This window comes from Anthonomus grandis, chromosome 9 (genome assembly GCF_022605725.1).
Source record: "Anthonomus grandis grandis chromosome 9, icAntGran1.3, whole genome shotgun sequence".
NCBI classification, from domain to species: Eukaryota; Metazoa; Arthropoda; class Insecta; order Coleoptera; family Curculionidae; genus Anthonomus; species Anthonomus grandis.
Window position 1 is genome coordinate 30,173,115 of NC_065554.1, and position 22,725 is coordinate 30,195,839.

Here is a 22,725-nt window from a genome sequence, read left to right on the forward strand (position 1 = left end):
ATCATGCTAATATCGATCAGTACTCTCTATTATCACTAGATTAAGGATTTTTATTTCATATTTATTGTCATGAATGAGTAAATAGAAGTAATTGTCAACAATAACAAAAGAATATCACAAGCTCATAATAAAAATAAATTATCCCATTATGACCAAATCACGTGAACAAATACATTAAATAAAATGATCATTATACCCGCATAAACTCCCAGACGAGGGTTATATATATACCCTCATTGTTAAGCAATTGACAAAAAAACTTCTAATAAAAAGCCGATTATTGATTTTTAAAATTATTTATTGTTTTCTTATTAAGTTAGATTACCTTGAGGCGAAAAAAATTACATTTTTAGTGGTTCATTGCCAAAAGCACAGTTCACGCATGATCACGCACAACAGCAATAAATAACGAGAAAATATTATGTACAGTAGCATTGTGCGTTCATATAAGAATATCTCTGCTATATACAAAGTGATGTCGGGAATTATAAATATTTATTAATGCATCTTTGGTCACCCAATTTGGACCGCAACTTTATACAATATTATTTACATTTCTTAGTACAGTTATATAATTCTGGAAGCCGTTTTCAGTCATTAAGTAAACAGTAGAATCACTTCCGAAGAATCAATAGTAAGAAAGTGGGCATGAGGGCCCCGAGTAGTGCTCCGGTGGCAGTTGGAGCGGAGTTGCAGCCGTCATGTTCGCAACTCCCGCAGAATTCCATGTTCCTTGCAGGGGAGTTGAGCAACTCGTCAGGACACGCTCCCACTTTCATTTGCTGATGCACCATGCGACATTCTCTGATTACTTCGTTTGGTCCATGTGGAACTAAGGAAAAAAGAACCTAAGTTGAGATTACTCTTATTTTTACTAGTTGCAATGTTGTTTTCAGTGCAAAATTTAGTTGGTTTTGTAACGAGGTTTATTTTCGACCAAACTACACCTGTATCGCAACTGTTGTAAAACTGTACTATTTTTACAATGTATTTTTTTACTATAGATGGTAGCAGTAGTAATTTACCCTTAAAACAACGACGTGTAGACGTGTACAATTTTTCAAATCAAAAACGCAGTAACAAGAACAACGTTAGCGAAAGGGTATTACGTTGCCTGATCGTCTGTTTTAACCATTTTTCGCAGTAAAGGGAGCTTTTTGACATGTGAAGAGTTTTAGGAAGAAGATGAAAAACAAAGGTAGAGACAATAAGAGGAAGAATAAATATTCAATTTAACATAACCTACTTAATGTATTTTTTTATTTTTATAATTCATTTTTTGCTTGGAATTATTGGGATTTATTATTTAAAAAAAAATGAAGAAATATAAAGACTTCTGCAACTTACTACAGACGCAAAAAAATACTTGCAATGTAAGCAAAAATACCTACAACTAGTTCACCTGAAGTTGATATGGATTGTGTAGAATCAATAGAAGTGGCGGAATATAGCAGTGAAAAGGTTTGTATTAAAATTTACATATTTAAAGTTACTTTTTGTAAATGGTTTCCTTCATGGTTCCTATATCCTACTTTATAGCCTTTCTGTACACAAGTGATTAACCAGTTTGAAAACAATGGTATAATATTTGCATTATTTTCGATTGTTTTGATAAAATACTGATTAAAATCAAATATATTGACTGCTATTTAGTAAATCAACAAATATACGTACAAAAAATGTAACGTCGCTGTACAGAGTGGTCGGCTTTTAATTTTGTGCAGTATTTTGGACGTCGGGACTGTATTTGGTTCAAGTTTTTACTTTTTACCCAAACATTTTATTGTTGTTATTTTTTCGTCTTTTTTTTTAAAGTGGTATGCAACCACTGACGGATAAAGATCTTGAAGAGATTCTAAATGACAGTGACTTCTTCTTGAGCGATGATGATGAGGAAATCACCGCCGAAAACAGTGAATCAATTGAGGCAAATGATAATGAAGACGACGAGCCGTCGCCGGCAGACGCAGATTCGGTTTCTGATACCATTGAAGAGGAGTCTGATGACGATAATGTTCCCTTATCTAGAATAAGAGAGCAGGTTCTCCAGGAGCAAACAAAAAATAAAACCGCAGAAGTAAAATGGAAAAGAAATGTTTTTGAAAGTCGAGAAGATGTCTACCTTGATCCGGAATGGCAGTTACAAGATGATAATGAGTATTGGACACGCCTGAACTATTTTTATGAATACTTTCCAGATTATTTTTGGAAAAATTTATCAGAACAAAGTAATATTCGTGCCATGCAAGCAAATGAAAACAAATCACTTAAGTTAACAGACAAAGAATATCGAATATTGACTGGAATACATATTTTAATGGGCATTTTTGGACTTCCACGGCTGCGGTTGTATTTTATGAAGGGAATTGAAATATCTTGCATTACTCAGCTACCTAGAGACCGTATTTTTAAATTAAGAAATTTTCTACAAGAATCTTAGTGTTTCAAATGAGGTAAATCAGTCAAATCGGCTATGGAAAGTTCAACCTATCATCGATGCGATTCGTAAAAAGTGTATTACTTTACCAAGGAGTAAAGAATTGAGCATCGACACAGGCACTACTGCTCTCCGACAGTACGTTTAAAACAAGCCAAATCCAGTAGGACTCAAAAATTTTGTTTTAGCTACACCTTCCGGACTGGTTTTAGATTTTATGATTTATCAAGGTGCGAAAACTTGGCCAGATGGTTCTCCCGATCAAAATTTGGGAATAGGTGGATCGGTTGTAAAGAAGCTTTCAGAAGATTTGTCGCCAGGGCACATAATTTATTTTGATCGTTACTTTATTTCAGTCAAGTTACTGGATCATTTACTAACAAAAGGAATTTTGGGAACAGGGACAATTATGAACTCCGCGAGATCTTAGGAGCAAAATAAAAAATGATAAAGAGCTCCTCTCGAATGGTCGTGGTTCCTTTGATGAGTTTGTGCGAGAAGACAAAAAAATGACCATTCTGAAATAGATGGACAATAGATCAGTAACAATGGCATCAACATCTTCAAGCTCTGCGCCAGTAACAGAAGTACGCCGATGGGACAAGAAAAATAATAAGTACCTTCAACTCAAACTCTGTCACTAGTTACAACCATTCTATGGGAGGAGTGGACATGTGTGAAAATTAACTATAATTTATATTATTTTATATTATCCTTTATTTCTAATCACTTATACACAGCATGGAAAGTTTTGTACAGTTTTTATTAGATCAATCTTTTTAAATGGTATTTTTTTGAATTTCCTTACTATAAATCACAAAGTTTTTTCTCTAAGTCAATTATTTTTTGCAAAAAAAACGTTTTTTAATAATCCTACCCTTACCCACACAACTTATCAGTAAGAAATTGTTTTAAAAAATCATCGTTTTCCAAAATAATACTCATGAATAATAGCTGGTTTCGTCATTAATATCTAATCTAATAACACAATTTGTTCATTTAAATTTAATATTATTATATATATGTATATTAATAAATATTTAATACAAAAACTGTTATTTGATTGGATAATATGGACGAAAAAAAGTGATTTTACAAAAGAATTTCTTACTAGGAAAATGTTTGGGGTGGGTGGGGGGTAAGGGTTGCGTTGATAAATAACAATGTATTTGCAGAAAATATATATTCAATATTTAATTTAATAACACGGTTTATTTAAATTTAATATAATTTTATATACAAATATTTAGTTTCAAAACAGCGTTATTAGATTGAATAATTTGGACCAAAAACAGTGATTTTTCAGTAGAATTTAATCAAATATTTGAGGTGTAGCAATCAAGTTTAAAAACTGGATTTGTAAATTATAATTTCACAGTTTAGTAATTTAAATTCTAATAACCAAGAAAAAAATTTAATAATATATGATGTGTTACTTGGAAATAAAAGACAAATTATTTTGTTTCTTACAGGCACTCCTGGACTAAGAATTTCATTATCTTGACCTTTTATGAATGGATTTTAGTGATTTTTTCAAGAAAAACTTTAAACGGGTCTAGTTTTATTTTCATTAATAATATACAGGGATCAAAATGTTTCTATAGACTTATTTTAAGGAGGTTATCTACCTATTAAAATTTAAAACGTTCAGTCAAATTTACATTAAAATTTATTGTATGAAACAAATATACTGTATAACATAAAACAAGAACTTCTCTGGTCCATGTGTATCATGTTAAAAAACAGGGTTTTTGCAGATGAATTTTTTACTGGTAAGTTGTTTGGGGTGGGTGGGGGGTGTACGGGTAGTGTTGATGAAAAACGTTGTTATTGCATAAAATTATTGCCTTAAAAGAAAAAAATTAATTTAATAAATAATTTAGTGTCTCAGGTTACAGAAAATTAACTATAATTTATATTATTCTACAAGGTGGTCCAGTTTAAGCGTCATTATTATAATTTTTTTTTCAGAAATGTTTAATAACAATGATACAGGGTATTAAAGTTAAGAATAATTATTTGTTTATTTTTCGTAACTTTTAAACTATCAACTCAATTTTAATTAAATTTTGCATGCGGGTTATTGTAGTAAATTGTCAATTACTGATGAAGCCAATTTTTAAAAAAATTGCCAGTGACGTAACATACGGAGGGACTTGGTCCTTCTTTGTCTCAAATTCGTGATACGATAAAATATTTTTTTATAAGAAGTCAAGCAAATAATTATTCTTAACTTTAACACCCTGTATCTTTGTTATTAAACATTTCTGAGAAAAATGTTATAATGAAAGTCTATTTCTTTTTAAATTCTCTACCACATATTAGAATTAATGACATTTAAACCGGACCACCCTGTATATTATTCTTTATTTCTAATCGCTTATACACAGCATGGAAGGCATTGAATAGTTTTTATTAAATCAATCTTTCTAAATGGTATTTTTTTGAATTTCCTTAGTAAATTACAAAGTTTTTTCTTTAAGGCAATAATTATTTGTTGCAAAAAACACGTTTTTCATTAATCCTACCCTTACCCCCCTCACCCACCCCACACAACTTACCAGTAAGAAATTGATTTCAAAAATCAATGTTTTCCAAAACAATACGCATGCTGGTTTCGTCGTTAATATCTAATCTAATAACACAATTTGTTTATTTAAATTTCATATATGTATATTAATGAATATTTAAGACTAATATCTTAATATCGCATTTGTATGCGAACAAAAAAATGGCGGGGTAAAAGTTTTCTGGCATTGTGTGGACTTGGCAATTACAAATTCGTGGGTTGAATACCGCCAAGACTGCTTCGCTCGTGGAGATAGAAAAAACTCTATTATGGATTTACTTGAATTTAAACTGTATATCGGAAAATCTATTGCCCTTGGAGCACAAGCAAAAGGTTTTCAAGATCCAACTTCTTTATTAGATGAAGAAACAAGTCAACCTGCTAAAAAATGCAAGAAGTCGGAGATGCCACTGGTAATGAACATCTACCAATATGCAGTGTTAATAACAAAAATTCCTATATGCGCTGCCGTAATCAAGGCTGTACAAAGAAAACAAGATTTTTTTGTGTGAAATGTAAGCTTTATTTATGCATTTCTCCAGGGAGGCAATGTTTTTTTGAGTTATATATAATTAGAGACTTAAGTCCAATTGTCCAAAATACTGGACATGTCATATTTTTTTCTGTAGTAATTTTTTTTTTGTAAATTTTTTGTTTTTTTTACTTTTTTTAAATCCTAATAAACCTATTTTATTAAAAGTTTCACAAAAAAAAGTAAAACAATTCCTTGGGACTGAAGAGGATAAAGTTTTATTTTTTAAGATTTATATAGCAGCAACAGCAGTAATGAGAACTCAGAATGTAATGTTAACGTTGTATTCTGAGTTTATATTTTTCGAAGAGCTTATGATTTTTTTTTGTAAAAGTTAAAGTTTGTAAAAAAACGTGCTGCATACGGGCAACAAACTGCAAACACTCATTGAAATATTAAAATTTTAGGTTAGGCCATCCGTTCTTCCTCTTGCTTCAGGCCAAGCAGGGACAACGGCAGCGGATTTCTTATGTAACCAATAAAAAAAATTACTTATTATTTTTTTTTTCGAAATCCGCTATAAGTTTAAGGCGCGCATGTTATTTAGGGCTAAAATAACATCTTTTCCCAGTAAACTATGATCCGTTTATAAATTAAGTGCTTGGAATACGGGAATTTTACCCGTATAATTCACTACAGGGTGTTCGAAAAATAGACAGAAATATTTCAATGGGTAAGAAAATATGAGAAAAAGTTCCTATAAACATGGGACCGGAAATGCACAGTTTTCAAGATACAGGATGATACATTTTTTTTTTTATTATTATTAAAAAAAATATTTACTCGATTATTAGACTTAAATTATAAGATCCAGTGGCGTCCCGGGGGACATCTTAGCAAATATGATTGGCAAAAAAATGTACGCCACTGCCATTTTTTTAACTTTTATATTTGTTGTTTGATTAAGCATTTTTTGCCTCCTGTATGTTTTTTGTATCTCACTTCGTTTTCGCCGAAAAAAAATACTGTTTTATTACATGCCACTGGACATAACTGGTTTATTAATTTTTAGTAAAAAAATCACCGGTGTCTTGGAAAACAAAAAATCATTTCTGCATGGAGGTTTGACATTGACAAGTGTCAGTTCTCCTAAAAAAATAATTATTATTAATAAACAATTAATATTTTTTTAAAAATGTATCACCCTGAATCTTGAAAACTGTGCCTTTCCGGACCGTAGGGGGGGGCTTTATAGAAACTTTTTCTCATATTGTTTTACAAGGAATTGCCCATTCCGTCCATTTTTGCGAACACCCTGTATATTAAACTACATAGGGTAGAGTGCTCTAAGAGTGCGCGGTCAATAAGAGTACGCACTCGTCGATTTTTGGAGCACGTCGTCGACAACAAGGTGTTAGCGATAATAACGTTATTAGGTAAGTTTAAGGATTTTTTTCTGTTTTGTTATTATATTTTGACATTTTGGATATTGTACACAACTGTAGTTTTCAAGAATTTCGCGGTCATGTTTACAATACACCTTGAAGAATCGTATAAATCATACCGTTGTTTACAATTTCGAACCAAGATGGAGACAGCACTGGCGCTTTTTAAAACATGCTCATTTTGTAAGAGTGCGCAATCATTAATATTGTAAGAGTACGCGCGCACTCTTCCAAACCAGGTTTTTTGTTTTAAAGGATTAAACGTATTTTTTCTTGTGTTTCAGCATGTTTGGCAGAAAACGAAGTTCTCAACGTGGTTATGGAGGCGGCAAGACAGAGGATTGAAAATGGAGAAAGTAAAAGAAGCGTGGCAAAATCCTTGGAATGGCGGAAAGCACGTTAAGAAACAGGCTAAGAAGGACAACTGTAGCTACAAAACTGGGAAGACTCGACATTACCTTAACGGCAGAAATGGAAGAAGAGTTGTGTAATTATAATAAAACAATAGACAACATGTTTTACGGGTTAACTTCTAAAGCTCTAAGAAGTCTAACATTTGAGTTCGCTGAAAAAAACACATTAAAACATCGTTTTAATATAACTTCAAAAATGGCAGGCAAGGGCTGGCTGCGTGGATTTTTAAAACGGCACAAAGATGTTACATTAAGGCAACCCACCGCTACAAGTGTCGTCAGGGCTGGGATCGGCATCGGGATTTTCAACTGTCCCAAACATGCCCCCTAAAGTTTTCTCTACAAAAGGAAAAAGGTATGTCAATAAAATATTAAGCGCAGAACGGGGAACCAATGCTACTGTTGTATGTGCAATGAGTGCTAGTGGACAATTTATTCCTCCCGCATTTATATATCCACGTAAAAGAATGAAGACAGAACTTTTGGACGGAGCTCCGCCATCTTCAATTGGAATGGTATCTGATAGTAGTTTCATCAATCAGGATTTGTGTGTTGATAATGCCACACATTTTCGAGATCATGCTAAGCCAACAAAGGAACAACCAGTACTAATGATAATGGATAACCACACTTCCCATTGTTCTATTGCAGCAATTGATTTTTTTCGACAATATAACATTATCGCATTAACACTTCCTCCTCATAGTAGCCACCGTATGCAGCCACTTGACCGATGTTTTTTTAGCCCGTTAAAAAAGTTTTAATCCAACGAGTATGAAAAATGGTCGAGGAACCATCCAAGGCGGGTAATTACGGTCTACCAAATTGCTTCAATATTTGCACCTGCATATTTTAAAGCTGATAATTTAATGAATGCGATTGAAGGTTTTAAAGTGACAGGGATATGTCCCTTTAATGATGATATATTTACTGAAGCTGACTTCATGGCCACTTTAGTCACAGAACGAGAAAATTCTGCAGTTAGAAGTCGCTGATAACTCAACATCTAAAATCAATATTCAACCTCATCAAATCTCTGAATTAGCCTCTGAAAATGCTTCCAAAGTTCTTGACAGTCCAACTGTTGTTCTTGAGAGTTCCACTACTAAGAAAAATTCACCTCAGCCTACAGAGCTGGTTTCCAACACATCTGCAATCATTTCAACTTTGGAACAAATAGTTGCTGTAGCGCCAAAACATTTGATTTATCGAACACTCCTGGAACATCTTCAACTTATATTAAATTAACAACAATTTCTCCATTACCCAAATCAATTACGATCAGGTCAACAAGTCACATAAGCAAAGCCAGCTCCCCATATAAGGACCAACTAATTGAAGAAAAAGAGAAAAAAAACCGAAACCCATAGTCAAACTAGATATGGGCAATAACCTACCACCACCACAAGAGCTTTCGGAAGAGAGTTTGAAAAAAATACGCGCTGTGAACCTCAGACACCGAAAAATGGAAAAGCTGTTTTGAAGAAGCCAAAATCACCGCCTTATAAGAAAATGTGGAGCTGTTCAGGGTGCAACGAAACATTTAAAGAACCTGTTACAGAAGACTGGACTGAGTGCATATTGTGTGCTGAATGGTGGCATGAAAAATGCAGTGCCTACGAGGATTCTGGATCTTATATATGTGACCTATGTTCATAAAATTGCGCGCGTACTCTTAAAAAGCGGGTTTATAAGAGTGCGCAAAATCACTTTTTTTTAAGTTTAATTTTTTCTGTTGAAACACTGATGTTTAGTTTGCGAATTATACCTTATTTTGTTGTTTAAGTATCAACTGTCATAAATTAAAAAAAATATATTTTCAACGCAATTCGTTTGGATTTTTTACCTGATTAAACCTTAAGTGCGCACTCTTGAAGCACTCTACCCTACAAAACAAAATATTAATAAGGGCTGTTCAAAAGATGGATTAAAAAAGGTTGTATTTGTTGAGTAGCTGCTTGATCTATTAGCTTATTGTTAAAAAAGTAATTAATTTTTCTGTCGTTATGGCGTCCATCCGTCCGAAAATCAGTAACTCTAAAAACGTTGCAAAAGCGTTTAGAAAGTTAACGGATAGTCACTGCGTAACGTTGAGACAACCAAAAAAAATCTCTTTCAAATGGGTGTGAAACGGGATCGTCTCTACGGTTAAGACAACGTAACAATGCAACGTTGCGTTGCAATTTGAAAAATTGCTAATTGGGTGCTTACGTCGAATACGTATTTTTATTTCATTTGATTTTCCCGATAGTCAATTACAGCGTACAACCTTAGAACAATGTTCTAAGAGCAAATACAGTATCATTCTTCCCAGAAAATCATTTTCTATCGAATTACGTAATAATAGGTATACCAAGTGTCCCAATTACAATAAGAAAGTTAGTGCCACTTCTGGTTAAGCTGAAAGTGACGAAAAACGTCTGAATATGCCAAAAAATGTTCTCATAACTATTCTAACAATATACCAAATTTCATTTGTTTATCTTGAAAATTACAAAAGTTATTAAGTGTTTCCCTTTTTCCTGTGTCTCCTGGTAGATTAATTATATTAGCATCAAAATCATTGGAAATCATCCATAAGGTTCTGTAAGACGTTACCAGGCTTAGATTGCGGCTTCAATCAGCTTTATGTACAAGTTTCAACAATCTTTTAAAAATGTTCAGAGAATCATACATTAAATCACTGTTTGGCAAAATTGCTCCAAACGTCGACGATCATGGGAATTGGAACTGGGCATTTTGTGGAAATGTTCAAGTTGCCACGGCAGCGGTGATCCTGTAAGTCAAAGTCCAATCGATGCCCCAACTGGGATGGGTCATTCTACTGCTGATATTGGATTTAAGGCTGAAATGATCGATTTTATGAGAGATATTAAGGCTCAAATTCGCGATTTTCGCACTGAGCAAGATGAACTTTTACAGTCTGTGGATTTTTGTTCTCATAAGGCGTCGGAGTTTGAGGAATCTCTAAAGAAGTTAAGTGAAGGTAATTCAAATATTAGAAACGGAAAACGAGACCTTAAAAAAGACTTAGACTTAAAGAGCTTTCCGGGAGGGTCAACGATATTGACCAGATGTCTAGAAATACCAATATAGAAATACAAGGACTCCCTGAAGGGAGAAATGAGGTTCTTATTAACATAGTCAAAAAAATTCGCACCTTGAACGGAGTTGAAGTTGAAGAAGATGCTATAGAGCATGCGCACAGGGCTCAATCTCTAAATTACGTTCACGTAATTTGGACGTGAGATCTGGGACCAAAACTCTTTTAGACCTATTGGTTCCTAATATCCAAACATTTGGTTCCTATAGGATATATTTTAAACCGTACCTGTCAAAACCCTCTTGAGACACACGTTCTTCATTTGTCCCATGGTCGAAGTGTGCATGCCCTCGCACTCTGTTACGTGAGGATCCGTCCTGGCCGGCTGTAGATTTCCAAAAGTGTAAGGGTCCATCTGCCGATTGTTCAGCAGAATCCTGCTGGTGTTGAAGTAATCGCGACAGGTGGCATCGTACTGGGACGAACACTTCCAACATCTCAACGTCAAACCTGTATAGCAATTAATAATCAGTTACTAGGTAATAACATTGTTTATATCGCGTGAACAGTGAAATTACTCATTCATTAATTTGTCGGTGACTTATTGTTAATGTGGGCGGGTCACGTCGTCAATTTACGGTAATTAACTTCGTTCGGGGACCTGAAGATGCCTTAATTGACGTAACGAGGGGCAAATAGGAAAATTAGTCGGGTTCAATAGGTACCTATACGTCTGGCACATTATTATGTTGAATGGATTAGTAATTATTTATTTAAGTCTAAGAGAGTAAAAAAAAAATGTTTTGTTAGATAAATTTAGACTCTTTAAAATAAGGTTAATTGAACATCCTCCTATGCGAAAATGTAGCATTTATGAAGTATAGGAGCGAATATATTTATGATACAGGATGATTTTATTTTAAATGGTTTCTTTGATATAACATTTAAATTAAAGCAAGGGTAATTAACGGGTAGTCCTCTCCCTAATCAATTCATAAAAGGTTTATTTATATTACATATTATTTTCTTACAAATTCGACTTTTTTAAATTAAAATAGACCAATTAACTAGTGACCGTCTCTATGCAATTCATCAATAACAAACTTATTCAAAAAACATATTGTTATATAAGACCGGCCACTTAACTGGTAGTCAACCTTTCTAACAAAATTTATAAAAAATAAATAATATTTTACTGTAAATTTCACTTGACTAAATGTTTTGAAAATGTCCTTTTAAATTGTCAAACTGAAAATGTCCAATTAGCAGACGGCCTTCTCCATTAAAACGGTTGCCTTCTATATCCGAATTATCTTAATGTAAATTCAACTTGATTTTTTCGTATGAATTCTCAAATTTAAATGAAACTATTGAAAATTAATGGTCGTCTTAAGTACTACAAAATATGATTTTTTTTAATTATAAATCCGACTTGATTAATTTTTTTTCTAAGTTCTTAAAATGGTTGTTCTCGCCATTAAAAAGTTGGTCTTTATTACAAATTATTTTGATGTAAATTCAACTTCATTTTTAAATTTAAACTCTCTCTCAAATAAGAATGAATGAAATGTTCTTCTCTAGTGGTAAATCATCAAAAGTGGTAATAGTCGAACCCACTAATCCAAATATGACTCTAGGGATACAAAATCGATACAGATATAGATTTCGAGAAATTGCTAACACCAACGAGAAATATACGGTAATCGATCAAGTTACAAAACTTAAGACTGATCAAGGACAAGACACAACTAGGCAAAAAATAATTAAACTATCCCAAATTTCGAGCGAAGAAGATCTATGGAACTCGCTAAAAACTGTTGGAGAAGAAACATCAAACGACGGGCAGATTGCACTCCACCATGTTAACAGTATGACCCTGGACAAGTTTAGAAAACTGGTAGAGTGTTTATTTTTTGAATCGGGAACGGAAGTGTTTATCTACACGACTAGGAGAAAACAAGAAATGGAAAATATCCAAGAAATAACCACCAAACGTGAGCCAACACCATACGCCCTAATCATCAGCAAACCAAATAATGGCTACCTGGAAGCGGTGAAAACCATAAAGGACCTAGTTCAAAATACAAAAGATGTCGAAAGTATTAGACATATTAGAGAAACCAAGGACGGAAAGGTCCTTATAACTATGGATAAGAATCAAGAAGCGATGAAATCTGTAAAAGCAGCCGTAGAGTCAACAAAAATGAAAGTAACTACAAGAGGCACCCACGGGGCTAAAAAAAAGCATACCATATTCGGGGGATAGATGCAACAGTGACGGTACAGGACGTGGCTGAGGCAATAGACCGAAGGATCGGTTGGCAGGATAGAGAAAATTGTATTATTGGAAATCTTAGGCCAAATTCTGGACATACCCTGACTGTCACTATTTCAATACCAGAAGACAAGGTTCACGTATTCACCCAAAATCCATATATTCGTATAGGCTTATCAAATTGTAAAATGGAACCAAGAGTGATCGATGTAAAAGGTGCTGGTTATATGATCACCAGATCGAAGAGCGTAAGGGGCCAGATCGCAGAAGTTGTTATTTTAATTGCGGAAAAGAAGGTCATCAGTCCAAAGAATGCAAAGAAGAACCATTCTGTCCAGTATGCAGGGAAACGCACAAATCTAATACCGGAATGTGCACAACACTCAGAATTTAATGACTTGAATTTTGAGTGGTCTTTCAAACTTAATAAATAATAATGTGTAAGAAACAATCACATCTCTTAAGAGGACTGACCAATTAACCGGTGGTCCTCTTTATTCTTTAAATTTTCAAGCGTTAACTTAAATTGTTTAAAAAGAAAAAGTAATTTCTCAAATTAAAAATAACCAATTAATTGCTGGTCTTCTTCATATAATATAAACCTAATATATGGTACATACCATACTGTTTTAAAGACAATTCGACTGGATTTAATTTTTTTGTAATTCGACCAATTTTTATTAAGCAATTTATTTTAAAAAAACAACAAAAAAGACAAATTAACTGATGGTAGTAAAATTCAAATTTTGTAGGAATTTTCGTGAGACAAAGTGAAAAAATAAATGACTAACTAAATTAACTATAATAGTAAAATATTATTTTAATGTAAATTTTAACTTGATTTATATTTTTAAATATGAATTTTTATTTTTTTATATAACAAATTCAAACAAATATGACCAATTAATTAATGGTTTTCTTCTAAGAAGTTTCCGTATTTAACGAAAGGTATATTTGTGTGTAAATTCCACTTGAGTTACATTTTGTGTGAATTTTTAAATTTAGCTTCAACCAAAAATACGATTAAATGACTAGTGCCTCGTGTGTAATAAACCGTGCAGTTATATGTTAATTCAACTTGATATAAATTTTATATGAATTTTCAAATTTAAATAAATTTTTTTTTAAACAAATTTCACGAAATTTATTATAGACAATATATATTTTGTATGACTTTAAATTTAAATTATTATTTAAATATTTTGAAGCAAATATCACCAATTAATTATTGGTTTTCTTTTGAGAAAGCTCTTCATAATAAAACGTGCGATTTCATATTAATTCAACTTAATTTAAATTTCTCTCGAGTTTCACAGCAACTATCAAATTTGTTCTCTAATCTCAAAATTAAATTGACCAATTAATTTACTGTAACTTTTTCACCAATTAATATTTAATTGCCTAATTTGTATTTAATTTATAAAAAAAATTATCTAAAATTCACCTATGAATTCGACTTGATTTAAATAATTTAGGCATTTTCTAACTTGACTAAGAAGCGAATTTACCCCAGAAGGTTGAGGCTCTTATAGTAAATGAGTAAACTATGACTTACCTTCTTGTATAACTAGGGCAAAAACCACAAAAACACTCGTCTTAAAAACCATTTTAGAGCCTCTATAAACCGTTCAACTCTAAAACAAGATAATGACTACGGCACGCTCAATATACCCGGTTGTTTTGTTATGTGTACGTCTTTCCCATCTCTCCTCCCACCATTTTATATACATCGAGCGGTTTAATCGAAGATCCTTGAATACTTTTCTGAATAATAACAATTTATAATTAATTTGTGATGTGAGCTTTTTTAGGTGTGAGTTATTTGTTGTTCATTCATTGGACTGAATCATAATTATTTTCAAGAAAAAACGTGTTTTTTGTAGCGAGATGTTGATGGTCAACTTTACAAAAGTGTTTAATTTAAAAAACCAGTTAAAATTTCATAGATAATTAATATACACTCAAGATATTCGTTATTTCACGGTCTTATTTAAAACCGATCGAAATTTGGGAAAAAATTATGCCGTGAACTTTAACATTAGGGTTCATGTTGACAGTTACAAAAAAGTTATAATTTAAGACCATATTAAATGAGATTTCACTCATTATAAGTCGTGTTATTATGGCAGATTTTTCCTAAAAAGAGGGATTGAGGATTTCGTCAAAAATGCATAAAAAAACTGGTTGAAATTGGAAAGAAAATTATGCCAAATATTTATTAAATTCTTAAGCTTTCCGTCCATGTAAATGTTAAAAACAAAAAACCATCTTTTGTGCTTTAAAATATCGTTGAAAAATGGGTAATTTTGACGTTTAATCATCATAATTTGACCATATTGAACTAGGCCGTCTCGCTCTGGCTCATACAAAAAAATCGTTTTTTTTTTCCAAAAATTAACAAGTTTATTAACAAGTCTATCCGCCCTTTCAAATGCCACTGGGAAAAATAGAAACTCAACAAACACACCCTGACCCCATTTTGTTTAACGTGACTCTCCCTCATGAGCAATAAGTCTTTTTTAAGTTTATGGCATTTGAAATAATCTAGGGGTGAATGCACGGTTTCTCATAAGGGTAATTCGTTAATAAAAGGTCCTAAAATGATCATTTTTAGTTTGGGAAATTATTATCTTTTTATATTGTAAAGTAAAAAAATATTATTTTATTGAAACGCACTAGAATTAAAGTGAACTTTAAACGCTGCTTGTACTTTCAGCTTTAATACACAACGAAAACAACGAAATAAACTAGCATCTAGATGAACTAAAAGTGATATAAAAACGACTTTACAAATCGTCTGTTTTTTGTTCGAAAATTCTTACGTGTCAAACGGCTTTAATCACTATTTAAAAATAATTTAAAATAGATAGAATACAAACGGGTAACCTAAACTAATAATCCAATCCATTCATGTCCAATAAATATGCATTCTTTGAACTTGGACATATTCAGATAATAACTGGACTAATTTTGGATGTCCATTGGACAAACGGTGCTCTGGGTAATATTATGTTCTTTAGACTAGAATTTTAAAGGAGAATCTAGCGCTCTTATTATATTTATATTAATACAAAATACAATGCAGTCGTTAAAGGTCCGACGAAGGAATTTTGATTTAATATTTATGTACAAGATTGTAAACAATATCATTGATTCTTCGTCTGTTCTAGAAAAACCCAATTTTAACATCATTCGAAATAGACAAACGTTTGTAGTATCTAGGTATTTTTCCAATTAATTATCGAATTCTCCAATTATTAGATGTACCAATATGTATATTTTTTTTCAGCTTTGATGCCTTTAAATGACACCTAAGACGCCTTCCTGATTAAACTACATGTGTATTATTTTTCTAGATTGTGATGTAATTTTTAGAATTAATTCTCCGTAGTTGTAAATACTATTATGTAGAACTTGTTTACTGTGTTACTTAATTTGTATTTGTGACATAACGTGCCTTCCTATTATTGGGCAGCTACACGTCTGTCTGTAAGAAAGTCTTGACTGCAAATAAATAAATAAATAAATACATATTCTCACTTCTACGTAATTAAATATCTGAATCTCTTGTATATTATTCAATTTATTCAATTTATTTAAGCTTGAAAATATTATTTCCTTTCTGAGAATTTCCCTTACAAGCAAAAAAAAGAAATGGCTCGCGATGGTATAGAAAACTGGCGTCGGGGCGGCGCCCCCTTTTCTTCATTAAAGCGTCGATGTCCTTTTATTGGCATTTAATGGGGTTTACTGAGGGTGGTCTATTTTTATATATGGGGTGAATAAAGACAGTCAATTCCTTAATATCTTCAAAGATTATATAAAACTCCAATCAACAAGCCTTATATAATTCAATAGGTATAAAAACAGAAAAGATTATCCAATTTTTACTTACATTAAAAAGATACATAGTAAATCAATAAAAATGAAATTCGCCTAAAATCAGATCCATAAATAATCACAACTACTTACATACAATATCTACAAAGTCCTAGTTAAAAAAATCATCATTTTAGAATCTCACTGTATAATAAACACAGTTTTATTCAAAAACAAAACTGAAAAAAACAAAAACCATAATCAACGTGTACGAACTGTGTGAGAGATAACCCGAATTACACTCGTCCTTATCGTTACAAGTGCCGCAAAAAACACTTTTTGGATTAGTCAAACTTCCACAGTCAAAGGTGAAATTCGGTGATTGGCCAGGGAGAGATTTGGCGGCGACGCATCCCTTTCTTATCACCTTAACGCCATCTAGTAGCACTATAAAAAGAAAATATAAGTTCAAATTAAATTTTTCCACTTCACACCTATAGAACGTCGTATTGCCTTGTCATGTGTCAACTGTCAAAATTTGATTGACGTTTTTGACACTTGCCGAATTAATGAACATAGGTAGGGTGCAGAATTTGTTTGTTTATTAAATCCGTAAATTTTACGTACAAACTTTTTTGAAGCACACTCCCGTGTCCTCTCCGTAATCTTTCTCACAGTCGGGAATTCGTTTCCATAAACTCGTATTATGGCATGTGGTTTCGTGACACGCGATACATACTAACGCTTGCCCTAAAAATTTCAAATTAAACATACTTGTATTATCAATTATAAATAGTTTGCGGTTAAAATAATAATTGTGAAAAAATTCTGAATTTTAAATGGGAAAATGGGATATTACATTTTTGAAAATTTTGCAGATGACATACTTCCATAAAACGGTTTTCCAGATATAAGCAGTTGAAACTTCTGATTATACCTTGAGAACTATGTAATCAAATCATGGCGTGTGATCCCTCAAATTTCTTAGAATTTCATGTAAAATTAAAAAATGAAAAAATATGTAAAATTTTCCATAAAAAAACATGCTAACTTCCCTATTTTGAATAGAACACGTTTATCGTTTAAACGTCCCACAATCTGTCAACGTTATAAATATTATTAACACAAGTTGGCAACATTGTGAGTGACAGTTTGTTGTCACTCACAAAATATTGAGCCTATTACATTTTTTATAATATTATAGTAGTTTTTGTTTGTTTATACAATCCGTTTTCGAATTTTTTTATTCGTCAGCTGTCAACCGCCATAACTTTCCTCCTAAGCACGGTTAATGGCGGTTAAATCAGTGATGTCATTTGACGTTTCTCGGTAAATACCAAATATTGTATGAAGCACTTGATTGTATTGGCTTGTATGAAGCGGTATTTACTTTCGGTTTTAACCACCCTTCACATGGACCGGTTATATCAGCTAGCAAGTGACAGGTGACATTGACAGCTGTCAGATTTTAAGACAAAACTTTAAGTTTAACGAGATTGATATAATAGTGTTTTTTTTTTTTTTTTTTTTTGGGGTCGGTGGAGAAATTCTTTAACAACACTGGTTACGCGACGCCGCCCCTAGTAGTGTGGGACTCAGTGTCGAGTCTGTTTCGTCCTATACCCACTAAAACTCCACCGCTGGGTGGTGCCTTGTGGCTCCCTACACTGCGGTCTGCTAAGAAGCAGTCCTATTGTGTCCCATATGTTTAGTCCCACAGGTTCAATTCTGTAGCTTCAAGAAAGTCCAGGATTGTGCCCAGTGGTAGATTTCTTATACCCTCTGGTGAGGGTTTCTCTTCCCCCAGGAATGTTGCCCTGGTTTGATTAAATGCTTCACAGAAGCACAGTATGTGAAGAGTTGTTTCGTCCTCCTCATTGCATCCCCTACATAGCGAGATAACTGATTTCCCTAGCGTATGCAGGTGTTTCCTGCTGGGCGCATGGCCTGTAAATAGCCCCGCGACCCTTCGCAGTTGTTGTCTGGAGAGGCCCAGTAGGTTCTCACTCTTCTTGAAGGGTGGGCTGCCTATAAGTTGTTTGGATTGTTCCATCTTTGGCAGCTGTTCCCAGTAGGATTTGTTCTGGTTTGTTAGCCAGTTGCCGATTTCCCTCTTCCAGGTCTTATCGTTGACACAACATGTTGGTTCAGGGCCTACCAGGCTGCTGCTGGCTCCCTGAGTTGCAAGTTGGATAGCCCTTCTTGCAGCCTTATTCTCTGCTAGGATTATCTCTGGCCTATTTTGCGCTTCCTGAGATCCTCCCAGCAGCTTTGCACAGTCCTTGACTTAGTCTCGAACTGTTGTAGTGCAAGTGTTGCAGCCTGGTCTCCTGTGAAAATTGCGAAGGTTTTGCCTCTTGGCAGCCCTTCTCTCATCAGTTGGACACAGGTTTGTATTCCTATTATGCTTGCCTGTAAATTTGTTGTTTCCAAGCCCGGGTTTAGCATGAGTTGTCTGCCCTGTTGTTCGTCCTCCACCATGCCCACAGCTACCCCGATCTTGGATCGTTTGGTTGCCGTGTGCCATACTGAGTAACCTCTTTGCCTGAGCCTGTTCGCTTCTGCGTCCAGTGGTCCCCTTTTCTCTTTGATGACAAAAGGTTTGTCTAGGTATGTGACCTTGGTTCTGTCTGTTCTTAAGGCCAGGCGCCCAAGGTCTTGTATCTTGTCAAATAAGGCATTGTGCCCATCTGCGCCATTTGACAGCAGTCTTTTCGCCCCCGATATAGCTTCAGCCCGTACCACTAAGTGTAGCAAGCTTAGTCCTATCAGGTTCTCTAGGGCAGCAGTCGGCGTTGTTGTCATCGCTCCTGTTATGCCCAGACATGCTATTCGTTGTGTTTTGTTGAGTATCTCTATTACAGTCCTCTTTTCTGCCGCATGCCACCATATAGGTGCTGCGTATGTAATGATGGGTCTAACCATTGTCGTGTACATCCAATGTACCATTTTTGGTGACAGTCCTTATGATCTACCGAACATTCTCTTACAGTACATAAGAGTTTTCGTGGCTTTATTTGTAGCCTGGATTACATGCTTCTTGAAGCTGAGTTTTTTATCCAGGGTTATATTTGACCTCGTCTTCAAGTCGCAGATTTTCTCCATAAAATTTTATGTTTCTGATGGGCTCTAGTTTCCTTCTTTTGGTAAAGGAAACCAGAGTAGTTTTTGTGGGATTTACCCTTAGTTGTTCTTCCTCACACCAGTGCTCGACAGTAGTCAGGGCTCTTTGCATTTTTTCGAAATAATAGTGTTACCTACATATTTGTTTTGTGGTTACCAGTGTAAAGTGTGCGTGAGTGAGTGGAACTCCCATCTTTCGTTACTTAGGGTTATATATAATAAAATAAAAATTCACCAGAAACCGGAATAATAGTGGCAACATTGTGCAACACCTTTTTAGTTCGCCGATAATGCGATGGCGCTATATGGTTGTGTTTTATTTTATATTCGTTTGTGATTTGCCAGAGTGATAAGATTAAATGGAATCAAATTGAAATTACATGGTTCGCTTTAATTAGTAGCATATTAATACCAAGCCAGTAATAATTATTGAAATTAATTAAACTAACCTGCATGAATAAATAGCAGCAAAACGAACAGTCCGGCGAATAATAAACTAGCACTAGCATTTGTACTGCGTACAGCAGTCATTTTCCATGGATAAAACATTAAATAATAATCTAATTCGTAAACGGAAAACACGCGTGTCAATAATGTTAGTGTGGTATAATTTAACCCGATGAAGCCAGGCGTCGCGTCGTTGCCAAATTTAATAAGGATTTATGCACACTAAAGATAAAGTGAATATTAAATTTTCAAGCGAGGGAAAACCGAGTTTCGCGGATACTATTCCCACAAACTATTACCAACAATGTCATAAAAACGAATGGGAAAGTACGAAAACATTGCCGGGTAAACCACGGGAAATTATTCATGCTGGCTCATCTTTATATGAAACTTTTTTAAAGAATTGTCCGGAAAAATCAGGCCTCTTCGGGTACTTATTACAGATCGCAAACTTCGGCCTACCATCATCAAAATTTCAATTTCAGTTAAACGCGCCATACTTTTAAACTTTGCGACTGCACTTGACACTTACTGACATTTACGTAAAGTAATACATAGGGCGCGTTTTTAAATTCAACAGTCGATCCACCGCTTATAAGCAAAAGTTGTTATTTCTAAATTATCTGCTTTCCATCACATCACGTTTCTTTATTATATGATGGGTCCATCAATGATCGGCTGATGGCAATCACTGGTCCATCGCATTTTCGGTTTGGTGGAATGGTGCGATGGAAATGTTGACGTTGACTTTGACATTTTATAATTTTTTTTAATAATTTTTGATTTGACCAAAACAAACAAGATAATTAACTTTTAACTGCACTCATTTAATTTAAGATTTTTCTTACTAAGGGCAAGATGCGAGGGCATAAGGGTAATATTTTTTCGCACTCTGGCACGTTACGTGCTAAGTCCTATTAAAACATAACAACAAAGTGGATATCTAAAGACGCGTACAGACTTACACACGCATGCGATGAGCAGTGTGGACGGCGCTTTCGTAGCTTCTCGCCACATGCGTTGCTTCTCGCGAATGACTTGAGCACACATGCCGTCACTGTTACCAGGTCTGGTGAAATTTCACCAGATCTGGTGATTTTATGATGAACCTGGTGATTGGTGAAAAACTTTTTGTAAAATGGCAATTTTTGGTGATTTTAAAAATTTCATCAACTTTGAATATTTTCAACAATTTTTCAGTTACCAGATCTCCAATAATGACTACATTCCCGAACTTATACCACATTTTGCGGTTCGCGTATTTTGGGATCTGAGATTTACGCGCGATTTATATACCAGAAAATTTGTCGTACGCATGTTTTGGTTTCCGTCATTTCATTTTTATTCTATTAAAATTACATATATATACTTCGATTGTGCATTTTGAAATTTGTAAAATAAAAGGAAAGTAATGAATATGATAGATAACAGATTTACTTATGTATGGCTTTTTATGTTTTTTTAGATTACCAATTTTATTAAAATATTTAATATCATGAAACGGTTTTTTAAACCTGTCGAAAAGCAAATAGATTCAAACATAATAAAGCCTGGCAGTAGTTCCTCTGCCGGTTCCATCTACTGCCGCTTTGGACTCATCTGATTCTAATTTATCAGACACCAATGATGCAGAAGAAACTCCATAGAAAAAAAAATGCTATGCTCACAAATATAGTTCAACTTGGGAGCAACATATGATTTTAAGCATTGGATTCAGAGAAGTACTCTAGGTAACACTTATTTTAAATGCAAAGTTTGTAACAAGAATTTTATTGGGGCAGTAAAAAAACACAACGTTTCAAAAAAACAAAAAAAACCTTCTTAGTTTAAAAAACCAGTCCGATTTGCATAAGAACTTGCGTTTCAAACTAATGAAAAAATTGTTAAATAAAATGAAATAAGAATAGCGGGCTTTATTACAGAACACAATATTCCTATCAATGTAGCGGATCATTTGTCTGATATATGTAATTCTGGAATGAACTCTTCCCAAGTATCAAGACTATCATGTAGCAGAACCAAGTGTACTGCAATAATTAATAATGTAATAGGTAAAGTAAGCTTTGAAACTTTAGTAGACACACTGAAAAAAGAAAAATTCTCGTTGCTTGTTGATGAATCTACTGATAATTCCGCGGTAAAAAATTTAGCAATGGTGGTACGCTTTAATAGTAAAGATGCATTTTTTGCGTTAATTCCCGTGACCGATGCAAGTGTCGAAGGTCCATATAACACTATTATATATTTTTTTAATAATTACGAAATACCTCTAAAGTTTTAAAATACATGCTTCTATTCAATAAAATTACTGATAACTCGAAAAATTGGAAATCTTCAACAAAAATAGTCGATTTATAAATTAAAAAAAAAATTCCAGGCAGCTAAAGTATTTTTTTTCTAATTCCAACTGCCTGGACAAAATAAAACATCACTAGAATATTAAAAAATCAAATATCGACAAAAAAAACTAAATAAAAAATGTGTGTATCGTATTTATTTAAGATATGCCAACTTTCTGGAAAATTTTGTTTTTTGTAATAGTCTTGATATTTATTATAGTAGTCTTAATAGTTTTTGAATATTTTCTTCAGGTAGTTGAAAGATGTTTTTCTGATTCTGGAAGAAATAAAAATTTAACTGTCTATAAAAAAATAAAAAATGGTGAAAAATAAAACACGGTGC

At 33.6% G+C, this 22,725-nt stretch overlaps 1 protein-coding gene across 1 annotated transcript; it reads right to left on the minus strand.

Moving 5' to 3' along the window:
• Positions 1–277: 277 nt before the first annotated feature.
• On the minus strand, positions 278–20,210 carry LOC126740384 (uncharacterized). The gene is made up of 6 exons (XM_050446372.1): positions 20,046–20,210; positions 17,101–17,223; positions 16,627–16,920; positions 14,210–14,418; positions 10,668–10,889; positions 278–832 (listed from the first exon to the last, which is right to left on the minus strand). The coding sequence occupies exons 4-6, from the start codon at positions 14,259–14,261 to the stop codon at positions 615–617; spliced, it is 492 nt and encodes a 163-aa protein (XP_050302329.1). The 5' UTR covers positions 14,262–14,418; positions 16,627–16,920; positions 17,101–17,223; positions 20,046–20,210; the 3' UTR covers positions 278–614.
• Between the last annotated feature and the right edge of the window lie 2,515 nt (positions 20,211–22,725).

Bases quoted from the DNA above. Each gene is read 5' to 3' on its own strand.
- LOC126740384 (XM_050446372.1), bottom strand. From the start codon at position 14,261: ATGGTTTTTAAGACGAGTGTTTTTGTGGTTTTTGCCCTAGTTATACAA. The intron at 10,890-14,209 runs GTAAGTCATAGT...ATTGCTATACAG, and splicing joins TGCCCTAGTTATACAAGAAG to GTTTGACGTTGAGATGTTGG. The intron at 833-10,667 runs GTACGGTTTAAA...TTTTTTCCTTAG, and splicing joins TCTCAAGAGGGTTTTGACAG to TTCCACATGGACCAAACGAA.